This window comes from Cebus imitator, unplaced genomic scaffold (genome assembly GCF_001604975.1).
Source record: "Cebus imitator isolate Cc_AM_T3 unplaced genomic scaffold, Cebus_imitator-1.0 Scaffold154, whole genome shotgun sequence".
Taxonomy (NCBI): Eukaryota; Metazoa; Chordata; class Mammalia; order Primates; family Cebidae; genus Cebus; species Cebus imitator.
This window is the reverse complement of record NW_016107469.1, coordinates 2,264,764-2,283,068: the sequence shown is the minus strand read 5'-3', so window position 1 is coordinate 2,283,068 and position 18,305 is coordinate 2,264,764. Positions and strand designations below refer to the sequence as shown.

Here is an 18,305-nt window from a genome sequence, read left to right as displayed (position 1 = left end):
TTTGGTTTCTCCTCCTCCTCACGCAAGTTCTCTTTCTCTCGCCAGCACCTCCCCCACGTATTCCTGCTCTCCACCAGCCGGGCCTGTTGCCTCCTGGCCCCCAGCGGCGCGCTCCCCAGCCCGCTGGCCCGCGCCGCCCTACGCGCAGTGCGCCCCCCTCCCGGCCCACCGCGCCCGCGGTCCGCACACCCTGGTCCACGCCCCCCCGGCGGAGCGGTAGGTGTTGTGCGGTCTGCGCCGGGCCGCAGTGCGGCTGCGCGCACTGGGCTGCCTCCGGGGCTGGCAGGGCAGCGGCGGCCGCGGCGGCGGCTGGGCCGGGAGCGAGCGGCTGCGGCGTGGGGAGTGGCGTGAAGCGGAGCCTGGGGCTGCAGCAGCGTGGGGACCCCGGAGTAGAAAGCCCCGGGGACAAGGAAGGAAGGCCCGGCCGACAAATCCCTGAGCAACCGTTCTTCTTCGATTTTGGGGACAGCTTGCCCCACCTCGTCTTCAAACGCCCCCATCTCACCCCCCAGCCCCGGCCGCTGACGGGAGGAGGCGGCGGCGGCGGCAGCGGGGGGCTGAGGGGCGCCGCCATGCCTCTGCCGCGGTGAAGCGCCCCGGCCGTGAGGAGCCGCTGGTCTCCCCGGTGATGTCCCCCAGGCGGCAGGCGAAAGCGACTCACTCGAGCCCTAGGGTAAAGGCCTAGCTTATCCAGCTTCCTTCCTCCTCCTCCTCCTCTTCCCCTCCCCCCCTCCTCCTCTCCCCATTTCGTCCTCCCCTCGCGGTCTCTTCCCTTACCCTTCCCCGAGCCCCCATCTTTCCCTCCCTCCCTCCCACCCCTCCAGCAGCGATGGCAGAGGAACAACAACAGCCGCCACCACAGCAGCCTGATGCCCATCAGCAGCTTCCCCCCAGCGTCCCCAACTCGGGGGTGGCCCTGCCAGCCCTTGTGCCCGGGCTGCCAGGGACAGAGGCCAGCGCGCTGCAACACAAGATCAAGAACTCCATCTGGTAAGAGGATCCTCCATCGCTGGGATAAAAAAGCCCAGGCACATTTCTGCTGCAAAGTGTGTGGGGGGCGACGGGCGGGGGAGCGGAGGAGGAGGCTGATGCATTCATTGAATGTGGCTTTCCCAAGTCGGGTGCACATTTGTAGGACCTCTGGAGGTCTGGGGACTTTGCATCAATCAGCGCCTGTCTCCTTAGCTAAAAAAATGCTTTTACCCCCTCCTCAATTTTGAGCGCAGATAAACACGTTTTTTGGTTTTTTCACTCGTTGTAAAAGAAATATGGGTCGAAATTAAGTCATATTGCATGATGGTGGCATGAATTTGGAACTGGAGAGTGTGAAATGTGCTTACTCCTTTTTGCAGCCATGGAAGGAGGAAGAAGTGTATTGTGAATTTTCACCAAACAGACATTGTGCATAAGAATATTAATATGCAGCACAAAACCTAATGTGTCTCTTCCTTTCATTTTGGATTTCTGAATGTTTTTGCCTCCTTTATTCTAATATTAGATTTCTCTTTCAGGGAGTTTATTCTTTGCATTGATTGTGAAGAAAGTATTTCTTAAGTATAAAATATTTTAAGATGGTAGTTTACACCATAAAGTTATTTTTTTAACTTAAAAAATAGGGAATCAAATGTCTTGCCATTTGTGTGTCTTTTTAAAAGAAACCATAGATAAAATATCTTCTGCTATTTTACTTTCTTGTTTGAAAATTTCCAACATTTCAGCATTAGATTGAACTCCTAAAGTCTAGTGGGAATCTTTTAATAATTAAATACACTGAGTTAAGTCCATCCACTGTTAGAGCCATTGCAATATTCTTTGAACATGAACTTGCATTGTTTTGTAGGATTCTTCATTAACTGACTTTTTTTTTTTTTTTTTTTTATGTGTAGCACTATTTTTTAAATGGAAAGCAATATTTGAAATTTGGTCTAAGAGACTGCCTTTAATAGAAGTTTAAAAAGAGAGTTTCATATGGTATTTTTAAAAGCCTTGATTTTGAAAATAGAAATGAAATCTTTGCAGGTCCATCATTGAATATGAGTACTAAAATATCACAACTCCTTTTATCATTTTGAAAACATATCGTAAAGCAACTGGCATTGCATGTACAATATTTATACATTTTAAAAGTGATAATTTTTAAATACAAGATTAAGGTTAGTTATGTAGTAATTTTCATTATTTTCTTGGCGTGCATCCTGTTGTCATGATGCTCATGAAGTAGGTCAGTGCAGGCTTTAATAGTTTCATCAACAGTAGTTGACAGTTGAATATCTTGCTTTCAGTTTTAATTTTAAAATAAAGTTTATTTTGAAGAAGAATTTTTTTGGCTTTGACAATAGTCATGTTGTGGCAACTTGAATAGGTCCCATAAATACGATTGGGGTGTGTGTGTGTGTGTGTGTGTGTGTGTGACAGAAAACAGTCTTTATTCTTCATTGAATACCCTCACCCCCTTTTTAAAGCTACAGTTTAAAAGAAGATATGGTGAATATCGTGGTTACCGTCAAGGTTTTCACAAAACCGGAGTGTTTTTTTTAAATCTGTAGTAACATGTAACTTTTTGTTTCTGAAATCCTCATTACATTGAATTAAGCAACTTGGTTTTTACATTCAGATGTGGGATATTCAAGTTATGGACTAAAATTTTTTTAAGAGAGGCAAATTTTATAAGTTGAATTAGTAATGTATATTTCACTATGAGAACAAGAGGGGAAAGGAATCTTCACTTTATAGTTTTAAAATAGGTGAGTTGTAGAGGCAGCTGAGTGAAATGTTTAAATAATGACAGTCAAGTGCATTTTTTGATAAAAAATGTGTAAATTTAATTATCCTTTAATAGTTGATATTTGCACATCCATTACAGCCTTACTGCTCTGACTTTAACGTAAGAAAAACTTCTGAACTAGAATATACTCCAGTTTTTGGTACTTGCTCTGAAAAAATAATGGGCAACAAACATGTGAATCCCAAAATATGAAATTTTATGTTTTTGTTTTAAAATTGTGATGGTATACTTACTAGCATCTAATGTTCAATTTTAGAAATCCTATTGGCAAAAATGATTTTTATGTACTTAAAACTTTAAACAACATTTGTAGATAATAAACAACATAAGTGCATATATTTAATAGTCTTATACCCCCTGCTCCAAAAGAATGGATTTATATTATTCATTAAGTGACTGTATAAAATAAAGATATCAAAAGTGAAGACTCCTTTACTACCATATTCTCCTAAGAAATATATGTATTAAATTTAAATTACATTTTTGAAGCAATAATACTATTTTACAAATTATCACCTGATAATGTTCTGAGAGAGGATCAGTTTTGTACTACTTCCTGAATAATCCTTTGGTACCATTATTAATGAGAATTTTAAATTACAGTCAAAAGAAATGTGACATTAAAAAATTATCAAATGGGTTTTGCATTTGGTTTATCATAGTTTCTAAATTACTAGGCTTGCATATCACAAACAAGTCTGTACTTGTCCTCCTACTTTACAAATATAAATATAGTATGTGATGTAGGCCTTTGACTGGACAATGAATTATTTATCAGTTCATAATTAATTTATTATGTTTATTAAACTAAAATCCTGTTTGATAAAAATATGCCCATTGAAATATCAGGCATTAAATGAGTCTTTGAAGAAAAGCATTCAACTTTGATTGGAAACTATTTCTTAAGAGTTACAAATATATTTTAAAGGTGTGTATAGAAAATAATGATAGTACAAAATTGATAGTATTGTTATATTCCTATAATATGATTATGAATACCTTCAACTTAAGTCTAAGTTAATAAGCTTACACACTTCTTACTGTTACTCATTCTTACTCCATAGACAGAAAATCCAAATCACTGACATTACTCACTAGAAAGGAGATTTCTTGTAGGCATATGTTTTAGTACTGAATATGCTATAAGGTATTTATGTTTTCTAAGGAGTAGAATTCCAAAATAAGCTTTTTGTTGTTAAAACTAGTAACCCATGCATTTTTACCTAAAACAAAGCCACAACCTACCTGCAAACATTTTTTAACTTAAATTGCACACCTCTTTGGTTACTTTAAAAAACAAAACAAAACAAAAAAAAACAAAGCAAGTTTTCCCTTCCTTTTATGTCTCAGTGTCTTCATAGTTCAGTGAAAATTTTTTAATGTAAAGCAACAATAAACAAATTTACTAAGTACTTTTGTTTACTTTTTAAGGCAGTTTTACTTGAAACCCTGATAGAGTAAAATTGCTGTGAAACAAAAGAATTGAGATGGTTTCTGCCTGTTTGTGATTGCTTATGTTTGAGATCACACGTACATGAGTGGGAGCAAATAACATATTTGCAATGAGGCTGTAAAATAGATACAGATTGATCATCCCTAATCCAAAATCCAAAATACCCCAAAATTCAAAATGCTCCAAAATCTGAAAGACTCCAAAATCCCAAACATTTTTGGTGCCAGAAGTGAAAAATTCCACACCCAACATTGTATCATGCACAAAATTATTTAAAATACTGTATAAAAATTACCTTCAGGTTTTGTGTATTAGGTGTATATAAAACATAAACGAATTTCATGTTTAGCCTTGGGTCACATTCCCAAGATACTCATTACACGTATGCAAATATTCCAAAATCCAAAATAATAAATCAGAAGCACGCCAGGCTTGGTGGCTAATACCTGTAACCCTGGCATTTTGGGAGGCTGAGGTGGGCGAATTGCCTTAGCTCAAGAGTTTGAGACCAGCCTGGGCAATATGGTGAAACCCTGTCTCTACTAAAATACAACACGTTAGCCTGGCGTGGGAGCTAGCGTCTGTAGTCCCAGCTACTTGGGAGGCTGAGGCAAGAGAATTGCTTGAACCCAGGAGGCCAAGATGCAGTGAGCTGAGATCATGCCACTGCACTCCAGCCTGGGCGACAGAGCGAGACAAGGCTCAATAAGTAAATAGGAAGCACATATGATCCTAAGCATTTCAGATAAGAAATAGTTAACTTGTACCTGAAAATTCAAAAAAAAATACTGGTGTTTTATTTTAGAAAATTTTCCAGTACTACATTTATTCAAGTTCAGGGATTATTAAAAGAATTTTTTATCAGTTACTATAAATTTATTTGCAGATGAGACTTCATAAGCTTCTTATTAAAATGATCCTATAATATTGTTTTACCCACTTTATAGAAAGAGAGAAACAATGACAGAAGACCTGTAAGATTCTGCTGATTCCTTATTAAACCATGAAAAAAATTCTGGGGTCAGAGTTCTTTATCTTTACTCAGTCCTGCAAGGCATATGTACTTCTGTATCTGCTATATTTTAGGCTTAAAATTATAATAAAAGTGGTATTACATATATGATCTATTTTTGAATGTTCTCTGAATTCTAGGTAAAACCCAAATTGAACAATTTTGTTTTACTTTCTTATGATGATGACAATCGACATCTAGATGTTAAGTGATTAATCTCGTTTCCATTTAGTTACAGTGAGCAAAGTTTGGTGATCCAGAAGGTTTACATAGTGGTACCATATAAGTTCTGATTTCAGTTCCCTGTCCTAGAAGGCAGTGGTTGAGCCTTATTCTTGGTTTTGAGTCAGGTAGCTTATTAACCTGTTGAGAAATATTATTGTTCTTCAACTACAGTGGAAAACATTTACTATAAACTCATAACATTAAAGTTTACTTTAACTGGAAGTCCAGGATTTTCATTTTTCTTTAAAAATAGAGACTGACTAGCACATCAGCTGGCTTCCATATATTTTTGATGAGTAGTTTGACTTGCTGCCTACCTTGAGTTTAGCCTGTTTTCAATACCAAGCATACAATAGACAAGATGCATTTTGTGTATCCATACTGAGGCTGTGTCCCAACACAGTTTCTAGTTCCAGACGGAAGGCAGTTCCTTGCTCTCCTATGATTTGAAACTGATAAAATTGTCTTCCCTATTGACGAGAGGCAAGTTAGACAATTTAAAGCCTGTTGATTTTCTTGTCTTCTTTAGGTTGGGTAGTACATATGGATGTATGTAAATGATCGACCAATTTGTTCTCTCCATTGAAAGGTGTCTTGAATGATGGCATGTGCAGGACTGATTGGGTTTCTCTCTCAGTGTTAATTTTTGGTATTATTTAGGGAAGATGAGCTTCACAGTAGTAGAAAAGACAGACGTGTCTTGTTATGAAAGGTGCTTTGGATTAAGAATTATGTCACATTACTTTTTCCATTAGAAAATAATGTTGCATGCTAAAATTGTACAAATAAAATTAAGCCTTATCATTTACTTACATTTGAGCACTTTAAGCAAGAACAGTTTGTAAGTACTCAAATGAATACCTGCTATATACAAAGTACTATGCTAGAGACTGGCATTTGAGGAATGCCCATTCACTTGTAATATTAACCTTGTAAAATTGACCTAAGCAAAAATATGCAATAAAACTTCTCTTTTATTCAGTTTAGGGGACCAGGAAGAGAAGTGACAAGTGTCAAGGTATGGATTGTGGAAAAAGTAGACCTTAGTTTCCTCATTTACAAAATGAGAAGTTTATACTAAGTGACCTTGAAGGTTCCTGTAGCTAAGTTTCTAACTCTGTTAGTAAATCAATATTGACAACAATAATAAAACCATAAGCACACTGAAAGACTAACATAACTAATTTATCATAGGCAATCAGCAGAACATTTTCATTGGATGAATTATTAGGATTTCTCAGTGTTTCCGTGGGTGTTAGCTGAGGAGGACTTGGTTATTGCTAACTTGTGCCAAGGGTTCTGTTATGTGAGATTAAGTCTGCAAATCTTTACTGAGCATATATTATATTTAAAGTAGTTAAGAGTTGTTTATTGTGTAAAAGTAGGTCTATGTAGTAATCCCGGTTTTTGGGGAGTTTATTAACTACTGATTGAGAGATTGTAGTAGGGAGTCTGTGTGCTGCATTTGTTTTGTTTTCTTTATAAAGAGATGCTCAATGTTTAATCTAATCCCATAATAGTATTTTAAGGTAGTAGTGAATGTTATATTGTAAATTTGATATATATATAAATAAGAAAAGTATGTACCCTTTTCTTAATAATTTAGTTCAGAGTTGAGCTTCACAGCTATTCCCCTTCATCTAGGATAGACATTTTAGTAAGTGATTGTGACAGAATGTTATTTGTAAATTATAAGGAACATGATAGTAAGATGGTTATTCCATGTCTCTGAGCAAAGTACACCACTCTTGTCTAATGCCTCCTATTCCACCATTCCCTGTTTAGTCTTTTAGTTGCTTTCTCTTCTGCTTTCTAGAGGGTTCTAAGTTCAAGTTAAAGATGAGCAGCATAGGCCAAGAGGAGGAATAATCTTCCTGCCCTGGGTAGGATAATAAAATAAGGAACAATAAGCACTAAAGCCTTAATACACTTGATTGCTGACTTAATACACTTGATTGATGAGAGTAAGATATTTAGCACTCAACCCACATAAATAAAAACATTAAAACATGATTTTTCTTTTTTGCCACTGTAAATTAGCATTACTTTTTCTGTTTCATGAACAATATACCTTCTATTTATAAGACAAAATAGAAACATAATGAGATTTGGTTAACTACGTACACCTTCTCTATTAGGCATCTATTACTGTAGCTTATATGTATATAAAGTTGTGCGGGAAGTGAAGTTTTCTATTTCCTCATAACTGAGCGCAAAAGGAAAACTGCTGATATTCCTTGCTTTTTGAATCTTGTTTTTTTTTTCCTGAGTGCAGAGAGCGAGAGGTCAGAAAGTGACAGATTCCAATCTGTTATGTCTTAGATTTTTGGAAGGCGTTAGTCCATATGGTACACAGTACCGTCTCTTCCAAATAGCCTTATTTAAAATAAAATGAAAATTATCTGAACCCATTTGTTGTCTAAATTTGGATAGCAAGGATTTAGATAACAAAGGATACCTTTATACCCATTCCAACACAGGATTAGCAAATTGATTTGAACTTGCATGTTAAGTCTGATTGATTAGTGATATTTCTAGCAAGGTCATGGGAATAAGAAGTAATGATATACATACTCTAGAATTGCCACCCTTTTTCTTTCCGAAATCGGTCATTTTTAGAATTGGAGCTCTCTTATAGATGAAGCAGTAGAGCAATGGCTATCTTGGGAAGGGAGATTCACTAGGGCTATTGTCTTGCCATTTATGATGCCTAATTTTAAAGTACAAACCAAGCATGGAGAGCACTTGAGTTTGTGTGTTTCTCTATTTTTCTGTGGCTTTTCTGTTTTGAGCATCTGTATTGCCAAGTAGCTACAAGATGAAAAAAAGGAGATTACTGTATGAAGTGGCTGCTTCAATTTGTACTATCTATTACCCTTTTTCTTTGCTTCCATTATTTTGTTTCTCTGCTTATATATTTGCTGGTGTGGTCCCATTACCTGCTACCCTGTGAATGTTGTTTCTGCTGATACAAGTGTCTAACTTTAAGATCCAGCTCATGAAGCATGTCACATGAATCTTTCTTCAGCTTCCAGGGGAACAATGATCTGAGTTGTATAATTTAATTTTTTTCAGTAGTTTAGACTGGTCTTACCTAAGATAAGTTCATATTAGTGAGTTTTTACTGAATTTAAATGAAACACTCTCATTTTCTAATATGTAAAGTTGATCGGAATTTGGAGATTAAATATATCTGAAACAAAGTAATCACTTGCAGAATCAGTAGTTTACAATATGGCAGTAAAATGTGTTATTTATGTATGGCAGAACCAAGAACTTACCGTTGTTTTTGCAGTTTGTGTTAAATTTTAAAATTTAATTGGATGAGTGTTACTTCAGTTACATTTTGCTTAAAGTTGGTGCTTCTGGGAACCTGGGAAATGTATTCCAACAAGATGCTTTAGTTAATGTAAGTGAATCTCTTCTATATTTGATTGTAGTCATTAGATTTATTAATAAGATATGTCAAATCAATCTTTGATCAAAATTTATCCATCAGATTATTAAATACATGTCCTTGTTTCTGCAGCAGGAGCTACTAGCAAGCAGTGTTTTAGGCAGATTCTACATGTTCAAGTTTTTAATGAAGTCAGAATGTCAAAGATAAATTCTGAATTTATAGAATCATGTAGTCAGGGAAAGCTGAATGCAATGCACATTTATTTTAATGACTGCTACATAGATGGCATAAAAAGGTTAAAAAAGAATAAGACGTTATCCTTACCTTTAAAACATTCACCCTCTTTTGTGGTAGATTCATCAATTGAATTTATCAAAAGTAAGATTTTGTTAAATGCAGTAAGGGTACGTAAGCAGTGGCATAAACTAATACAGAATTAGGTGAGGGAGGGATTCAGTGAGGACATAATGTTTTTACTGGCCAAATTCAGGATAGTAGCCTTAATGAAAAATCAAGTGATGGGCTATCCTAAAACACTTAACAGTATACTTACTTGGTCATTGTTATTCTCACTAACAGATTTTGGATTGAGTTGTTGATGATGACAGTGAGCTTTGCTAATAATGTGAATACATAGAGGAAAATAGCTTGGAAGAAAATTTACTTGGCTAAGGAATAGGGTTCCACTAACTAATCGCAATCCTTTTACGTAAGCTTTCATCTACAAAATAGAAGAGAGAATATAAAGTAATGGTAGAGAAGAAAAGGCTGTGAGCTGGGTGGGAACTGGGGCAGAGTACCAGAGGTAAATAGCCACAACCCATGTCACCTTAAACTTGGCATTTCACAGCAGCCTTTCTTCTATGCCGTAGTACCTTACCAACTCAAATTGCTTTCATTTATAGTTACTCTACTTCTTTTGATAGTAGATATCACTATTCCCTCTTTCCATCAATCTGGCAACATCTATTTCATCTTTGATTTTTCTCTCATCCTCGTGTTCCGTATTTTAACAAATTTCCCAGTTTGCAGTGTAGCTTAAATTTCTTGTCTTCCTGTTTCCACTGCTGATAAGGTTTGGCTATGTCCCCACCCAAATCTCATCTTGAATTGTAGCTCCTGTAATTCCTATGTGTTGTAGGAGGGACCTGGTGGGAGATAATTGAGTCTTGAGGGCAGTTTCCCCCATACTGTTCTTGTGGTAGTGAATAAATCTAACGAAATCTGATGGTTTTATAAAGGGAAACCCCTTTCACTTAGCTCTCATTCTTTCTTGTCTGCCACCATGTAAGATGTGCCTCTCGCCTTCGTCATGATTGTGAGGCCTCCCTAGCCACATGCAACTGTCAGTCCATTAAACCTCTTTTTCTTTATAAATTACCCAGTCTCAGGTATGTCTTTATCAGCAGCATGAAAATGGATTAATACAGTAAATTAGTACCAGTAGAGTGGGGCACTGCTGTAAAGATAACCAAAAATGTGGAAGTGACTTTGGAACTGGGTAACAGGCAGAGATTGGAACAGTTTTGAGAACTCAGAAGATAGAAAATGTGGGAAAGTTTGGAACTTTCTAGAGACTTGTTGAATGGCTTTGACCAAATGCTGATAATGGTATGGACAATGAAACCCAGGCTGAGGTGGTCTCAGATGGAGATGAACCTGTTGGGAACTGGACTCTTGCTAAGCTTTAGCAAAGAAACTGGTGGCATTTCACCCCTGCCCTATAGATTTGTGGAACCTTGAACTTGGGGGAGATGATTTAGGGTATCCTGCGGAAAAAATTTGTAAGCAGCAAAGCATTCAAGAGGTGACTTGGGTGCTGTTAAAAGCATTCAATTTTAAAAGGGAAACAGAATGTAAAGGTTCAGAAAATTTGCAGCCTCATGATGTGATATAAAAGAAAAACCCATTTTCTGAGGAGAAGGTCAAGCCTGCTGCAGAAACCTGCATAAGTAACGAGGAACCAAATGTTGGTCACCAAGACAATGGGGGAAAATGTCTACAGGGCATGTTTTCTACAGGTTTTCACAGCAGCCCCTCCCATCACAGGTCTAGAGGCCTGGGAGGAGAAAATGGCTTCATGGGCCAGTCTTACAGCCCCCCTGCTCTATGCAGCCTAGGAACTTGGTGCCCTGCATTCCAGCTGCTCCAGTCATGGCTGAAAGGGGCCAAGGTACAGCTTGGGCTGTGGCTTCAGAGGGTACAAGCCGCAAGCATTAACAGATTCCATGTGGTATTGAGCCTGTGGGTTCACAGAAATCGAGAACTGAGGTTTGGACTGACTCCTCTTAGATTTCAGAGGATGTATGGAAACACCTGGATGCCCAGGCAGAAGTTTGCTGCAGGGGTGGGGCCCTCATGGAGAACCTCTGCTAGGGCAGTGCAGAATAGAAATGTGGGGTTGAATTCCATACACAGAGTTCCCACTGGGGCACTGCCCAGTAGAGCCATGAGAAGAGGGCTACCATCCTTCAGACCCCAGAATGGTAACTCCACCAACAGCTTGCACTGTGCGCCTGGAAAAACTGTATACATACACTCGATACCAGCCCATAAAAGCAGTCAGGAGAGAGGCTTTATCCTGCAAAGCCACAAGGATGGAATGGTCCAAAACCATGAGAACCCACCTCTTGAATTAGTGTGACCTGAGTGTCAAAGGAGATCATTTTGGAGCTTTTTTTTTTTTTTGAGACGGAGTTTCGCTCTTGTTACCCAGGCTGGAGTGCAATGGCACGATCTCGGCTCACTGCAACCTCCGCCTCCTGGGTTCAGGCAATTCTCCTGCCTCAGCCTCCTGAGTAGCTGGGATTACAGGCATGTGCCACCATGCCCAGATAATTTTTTGTATTTTTAGTAGAGACGGGGTTTCACCATGTTGACCAGGATGGTCTTGATCTCTTGACCTCGTGATCCACCCACCTTGGCCTCCCAAAGTGCTGGGATTACAGGCGTGAGCCACCGCGCCCGGCTGCATTTTGGAATTTTAAGATTTAACTGCCCCACTGGATTTCAGACTTGCATGGAGCCTTTAGCTCCTTCATTTTGGGCAATTTCTCCCATTTGGAATGGGTGGCTTTATCCAATGCCTGTGCTCCCATGTATCTAGGAAGTAACTAGCTTTTTGATTTTACAGGTTCATTGGTGGAAAGGACGTGCCTTGTCTTGGGTAAGATTTTGGACTGTGGACTTTCAAGTTATTGCTGAAATGAGTTAAGACTTTGGTGGACCATTGGGAAGACATGACTGGTTTTGAAATGTGAGGACATGAGATTTGGGGATGGGCAGAGTGGAATGATACGGTTTGGCTGTGCCCCAACTCAAATCTTAACTTCATTTCAGCTGCCATAATTCCTATGCATTGTGGGAGGGACATGGTGGGAGATAATTGAATCATGGAATGATTCCACCATATTGTTCTCGTGGTAGTGGATAAGTCTCACAAGATCTAATGGTTTTATAAGGAATAACTCCTTTCGCTTGACTCTCTCATCTTCTGTTGTCTGCTGCCATGTAAGACGTGCCTTTCGCCTTCCACCATGATTGTGAAGCTTCCCCAGCCATGTGGAATTTTGAGTCCATTAAACGTCTTTTTCTTTATATATTACCCAGTCCCAGGTATGTCTTTAACAGCAGCATGAAAATGGACTAATACAACTGCCAAGACCATAATTCAGTGCTTCACTATCTCATTCCTGGATTCTTACAGCAGCAACATAGCTGTCTTGTGCCATTGTCGTTTCTCCCCTACTGCGCTGTTCTGTATATTACGGTCAAAACAAGCCTTCTTGCTATTTACCAGCATTCAACATCCACTTCAGTCCCTCAGGCATCTCACTTTTGGCCTTGTATTTTGTGATCCTGCTTTCATTCCTGCTTTACATCTTTCCTGTTTCACATCATTTCCTTGTTTCCAAACCCTACTTAATTACATCTTAAACATTTTTGAAGCCATAGCTCAAGTCATTGTACTATGAAACATTCCTTAGCTACTCTAGTACACATTGACCTTTCCTTGACTTCATAGTGTGTAGTGAGTTCTGTACAGTTTAGCACTTAATCACTCAATATTTTTCCAATGCTGTTGTAATAAACAAGTTATTTGAAGGTGGGGACAACAAATTTTGCTTTTTTTTTTTTTTTTTTTTTTTTTTTTTTTTCCTTTTTTCTACATATTATTTTTTTTGTATTTGATAACATAATGTGGTAATTTTCTCCCTAAACAAGTTATTAATTTAATGGTGCATTTTACAGAATAGAGGACTTATCAGCAGTTGATATTTGTTAAAATTGCATTGGTGAAACTGAATTAATCATTTATTGAGAGTTTCAGTTTTACTAGTCCCATATCTTTCACTGTATACCTAGATTTAAAAATAATCTAAAAATGAAAGCCATTGTGTCCTTCATTTAAAAGCCACTGAGCGGGTGAGTACTACATGGCTCAGTAACCTTTCATGACTGAGTATACAATAGTAGTTAGGATTTTATGGACTGATTAGTTATTCTGTATCCCAGCCTAGTTCCCAAGAGATAAATTAAAGATCCCTTAACATTGAAGTGGAGATGACTTTTTTAAGTTTGGTCCTAGCAGAGGGTTTTAGCTAATTTTTTTAGGAGACAAGACCCAAAGCTAAGGTAACTTGAGTTATGGCCAAAGCCTGAAGATGACCAAGGAAACTTGTCAGTGAGGGCAGATAAGGAAGGAAGTAGATTTATTTGGGAAGTATGAAAGGGATAGGAGTAAAATAGGAAGACAACAGAGAGGGCCTGAAGTGTTTCAAGTTCATACAAGTGGCTACCTAGGCCACTGATGTAGAGCTTTCTTTCCTTTTTTTTTTTTTTTTTTTTGAGGGGCAGGGTTCTAAAGATATTCCTTTTAGAGACCCTTTCAGCTTTAAAATTGTATTTTGTATTGTGCTGCTTGGTTACAGCAGTGGTTCTCAAATTGTTACCGTATTCTTACCACCTGGGACCTTGTTAGAAATTTAAATTTGGGGGCTGCCCCACAACCCGGAATTACTATAATAGAAACTCTAGGGCTATGGTCAGCAGTCTTTCTTTTAACCAGTCTTCCAGGAGATTCTGATTCTCTAACTGAAACTGAAATTTGAGAACCACTGGATTAAAGGAGTCATCTTCTTCAAAACAAAACAACAACAATTAGGCCAGAGTCCCATGTGGCAAAGTTGCAGTTATGGTAGTCCCGACTTATCTGCAGTTTCACTTTCTGAGGTTTCAGTTATTTGCAGTGAACCACAGACTGAAAATACTAAATGGAAAAATACCAGAAAAAAAATTATAAGTTTTAAATTGCTCCCTAGTCCAAGTAGTGTGATGAAATCTTGTGCCATCCTGCTCCATCCTGCCCTTTAGTTACTTGGTAGTCATCACAGGCTTTGGTAGTGCAATGTTCAAGTAACCCTTATTTTACTATGTAATTATTACAGTTACTTATTTTACTATCCTGTTTTGTTATTAGTTATAATTAACCATTAGTTATTGTTTTTCCCTATGTCTAATTTATAAATTAAACTTTATTATAGGAATATATAGGAAAAAACATATATATATATATAAGCTTCTGTACCATCTGTGGTTTCAGGCATCCACTGGGGATCCTAGAAGGTATCCCTCAAGAATAAGGGAAGACTACTGTATTCTCAGTCATTCTTAAGTCCTCCAAGGTGGGATTCATAATTCCATAATTTTAATGTTTTTGAATATAATTCTGCTACAGCGTCATTTTTAAATTTTAAAGTATTGTAAGTGTACACTTTTCCTCTAAACTAAAATCTTTAGTCTCAGTAATTGTGTATTAAATGAACTGATGAATAAAAATTAAACACATAGCATTTAGTCACTATTATCTTCTTTTTCCTTTAGAGCACTTAGTATACTAATCATAGTTATTTTAAATTTCCAGTCTGACAATTCCAAAATCTGTCATATCTGAATCTGGTTCTGATGCTTGGTTTGCTTCTTAAGTTAAATGAAAAAATGAAACATAGTTTTATAGTTCCTAGTTATTCTAAAAACTATGGTACAATTACAAAAAATATAACATAAGCATAAGTGGAATATCAGAAGTGGAAGACAGAAAGGAACAGAAGAAATACTTGATGTAATAATAATTTGAGAATTTCCCAGAATTAATGACAAACACCAAATCCAGGAAGATCAGAGGATACTAAGCATGGTGAATGCAAATATATATATATATATACGCATATATGCCCAGGCATATTTTTACTCAGCCTGTAGAAAATTAGAGAAAGTCTTGAAAGAAGCCAGAGAGAGAGAGAGAGAGAGAGAGAGAGAGAGAGAGAGAAAGAGAGAGAAACACTTTTCCTACAGAGGAATAAAGATGAGAATTGTATCAGATTTGAACTCAGAAAGTATGCAAGCAAGAAGAAAGCGAAGTTAAATATTGATGTTAAAGAAAGAAAAGTAAAACCACCAACCTAGAATTTTGAATCCAGCAAAGTTATCCTTCAAAAGTAAAAGAGAAATAATGATTTTCTCAGAGAAACAAAACTTGGAATTTGTCACTGATAGATCTGCCTTGCACAAAATGTGAGGAGGTCTTCAGAGAGATGGAAAATGATACAGATTAGAAATTCAGATCTATATAAAGGAAGAGTAAGAAGAAATAAATAAAGATAAAATAATACTTTTTTCTCGGTTTTTTTTTTTTTTTTTTTGAGATGGAGTTTTACTCTTGTTCCCCAGGCTGGAGTATAATGGTGTGATCTCGGCTCACTGCAACCTCCACCTCCTGGGTTCAAGCCAGTCTCCTGCCTCAACTTCCCAAGGAGCTGGGATTACAGGTGCCTACCACCATGCCCAGCTAATTTTTGCATTTTTAGTAGAGATGGGGTTTCAACCATATTGGCCGGGCTGGTCTCAAACTCCTGACCTCAGGTGATCTGTCCGCCACGGCCTCCCAAAGTGCTGGGATTACAGGCGTGAGCCACCATGCCCAGCCCATTTTTTTTCTTATATTTACTTGATCTAATAGATAACAGTTGAAAATAATAACAGTGTATTCACTGAGTATAGCTCATAGATAAGCGAAATGAATAACAACAGTTCATTCACTGCTGGGATGAAAGACTTGAGAATACTCTAAAGTACTTGAACTACCCATGAAGCAGTGTGATGTTATTTGAAAGTGGACTTGGATTAGTCATAAATGTATATTGCAAAGTCTAACCACTAAAAATTTTTTTCAAATAAAGGAATTATAATTGGTTGCTAAGAGACTTGAGAATATGGAATCATATAAAATGCTCAAACTCAGAATGGAAGACAAAAGAGAAATAGAAACAAACAAAGGGCAATACCTGATACGTGTCAGTTTGTTTATGTCAATAAGCATTTCAAATGTGGATGTTTTAAATAACACCAATTAAAAGACTGTCAGAGTGGATAAAAAACAAGACTCAACTATATGTTTACAAGTTTACCATTTACAGTAACTAGTTTCATTTTATCATTTACTAACCAATTACTTGTAACATATTTCATGAATGTCTTGTAGCAGAAGTTGAGAACTTTTGCAAAATACTGCAAGCTAGTGGCAAAGTGCTTAAATTACAGAGATGAAGAGGAAATGGCCGCATTTGGTGCCCAGTGTTATGTATAAACCACTTAATTTCTTCCACTTAGAATTAATTTTCCACGTAATTATTGAGCACTTCTTAATGTGGATTCCAATTTTTATAAAACAGCTTGATTGAGATAATTTACATACCATTAAATTCACTCATGTTAAGAATACAATTAAATGGTTTTAGTATGTTTACAAAGTTGTGCTGTCATCACCATGATCTGATTTTAAAACAATTTGATTTTTTTAAGCAGTTGAAAACTCAACTATAGTGACAGAGTTGCATAGCAATTACAGGTAGAAAGGTTATTTATGTAATTATAATTCTGGAGGGTCAAAAGCAGTAGGAGCATTTGAGGTGGTGTTTCTGTTTCACATGCCGAAAGTTAACAGAACCATGTTCTGTTAAGAATATGGGTTTTTAGAAACTCAGAAGGTGAAGTTGTACTTGGCTTTGTTCTTTTTATCTGCAGCCTTTCCGTGTCTTTATCCTTTGTTGGATCAGTCTTTTATTACTTTATATACACTAGAAAGCTTTCTTCTACTTAGATGCTTACTGCTAAAAAAAATTGTCAAAGTATTGTTTTGAACTTCACCATAAGTTGTGTGAGTTTTACCGTGATGCACATCATTTTAAGACACTTACACTTTATGTATTTGTAATTAGAGAGCACTGTATGTAAGCTGTCTTGTTTTTCTGCAGTGTGTTTTCAACCCTGCAATAGTTATAATTTCCTACATTAATTTCTCTGCCAAGCATAAAACCTTCCAAATAAAGTAACTTTTATTAAAAATCTTATATTTTTAACAGTTTTGAAGTGAAAAGTTATCAGAATCACAGAATGACAATCCAATGTAGTTGTATAATAAATAATTATAATTCCTTTTTTGGAATTAGTTGCCTGGGTTTGCCATCCCAGTCACTGATTCTTTTGAAAGTGTTTCCTTTTTCAGTAAAATAGAACTGACAATAATGCTTATCTTATAGAGATATAGTGAAGATTAAATGAGATAATTCAGATGGAACATTAATGTAAAATCTGGTACATGATAAGTACTGGATAAATGTTGGTTATTTTAACTGTACTATAATTAAGAACATTTTTACTTTAACATACCATCTGTATACAAGATTATATGATTACTTCTGATTTTTATTACTATATTAGTATATTGTAATGTTGGGAAGCATGATGATATATGTAAAGGAAGAGTTTTCCAGACTGTGAGAACAGCAAATACAGGTTCTTAAGGCCGCACACCAGGGAGCCAAGGAATAAGAGTACCATGAGTACCGTGGAGTGTGGCACATGAGGTCAGAGGTAAAGGAAAAACAGATTTGTATAGGACTTTGCTTTTTTTTTTTTTTTTTGAGACAGAGTTTCACTCTTGTTGCTCAAGCTGGAGTGCAGTAGCGTAATCTCATATCTCTGCAACCTCCACCTTCTAGGTTCAAATGATTCTCCCGCCTCAGCCTCCTAAGTAGTTGGGATTACAGGCACATGCTACCACACCTGGCTAATTTTTGTAATTTTAATAAAGTTGGGGTTTTACCATGTTGGCCAGACTGGTCTTGTACTCTTGACCTCAGACGATCCACCTACCTCAGCCTCCCAAAGTGCTGGGATTACAGGCATGAGCCACCATGCCCAGTTGGCTTTCTAGGTCTTGTAAGCACTTACAAGTGAGTGCTTCATTCTGAGTGAGATGGACATCATTGGAAGACTCAGGGCAGAGTGACATATGACCTGACTGATGCTTTAACAGCTCATTTGGCTGCTGTGCTGAGAGGATGGTGTAGACTATGGAGCAAGGGCAGAC

At 37.5% G+C, this 18,305-nt stretch overlaps 1 protein-coding gene across 1 annotated transcript in view; it reads left to right on the top strand.

The window, feature by feature from the left end:
• The first annotated feature begins 370 nt into the window (after window positions 1-370).
• The window catches only part of RFX7 (regulatory factor X7), a 158,066-nt gene continuing 140,131 nt past the window's right edge, over window positions 371-18,305 (top strand). Inside the window, exons 1-2 of the mRNA XM_017543383.2 lie at window positions 371-673; window positions 828-990. Of these exons, the coding sequence (XP_017398872.1) occupies window positions 830-990 (161 nt within the window). The 5' untranslated portion in view covers window positions 371-673; window positions 828-829. The remainder of the gene's footprint in view (window positions 674-827; window positions 991-18,305) is intronic.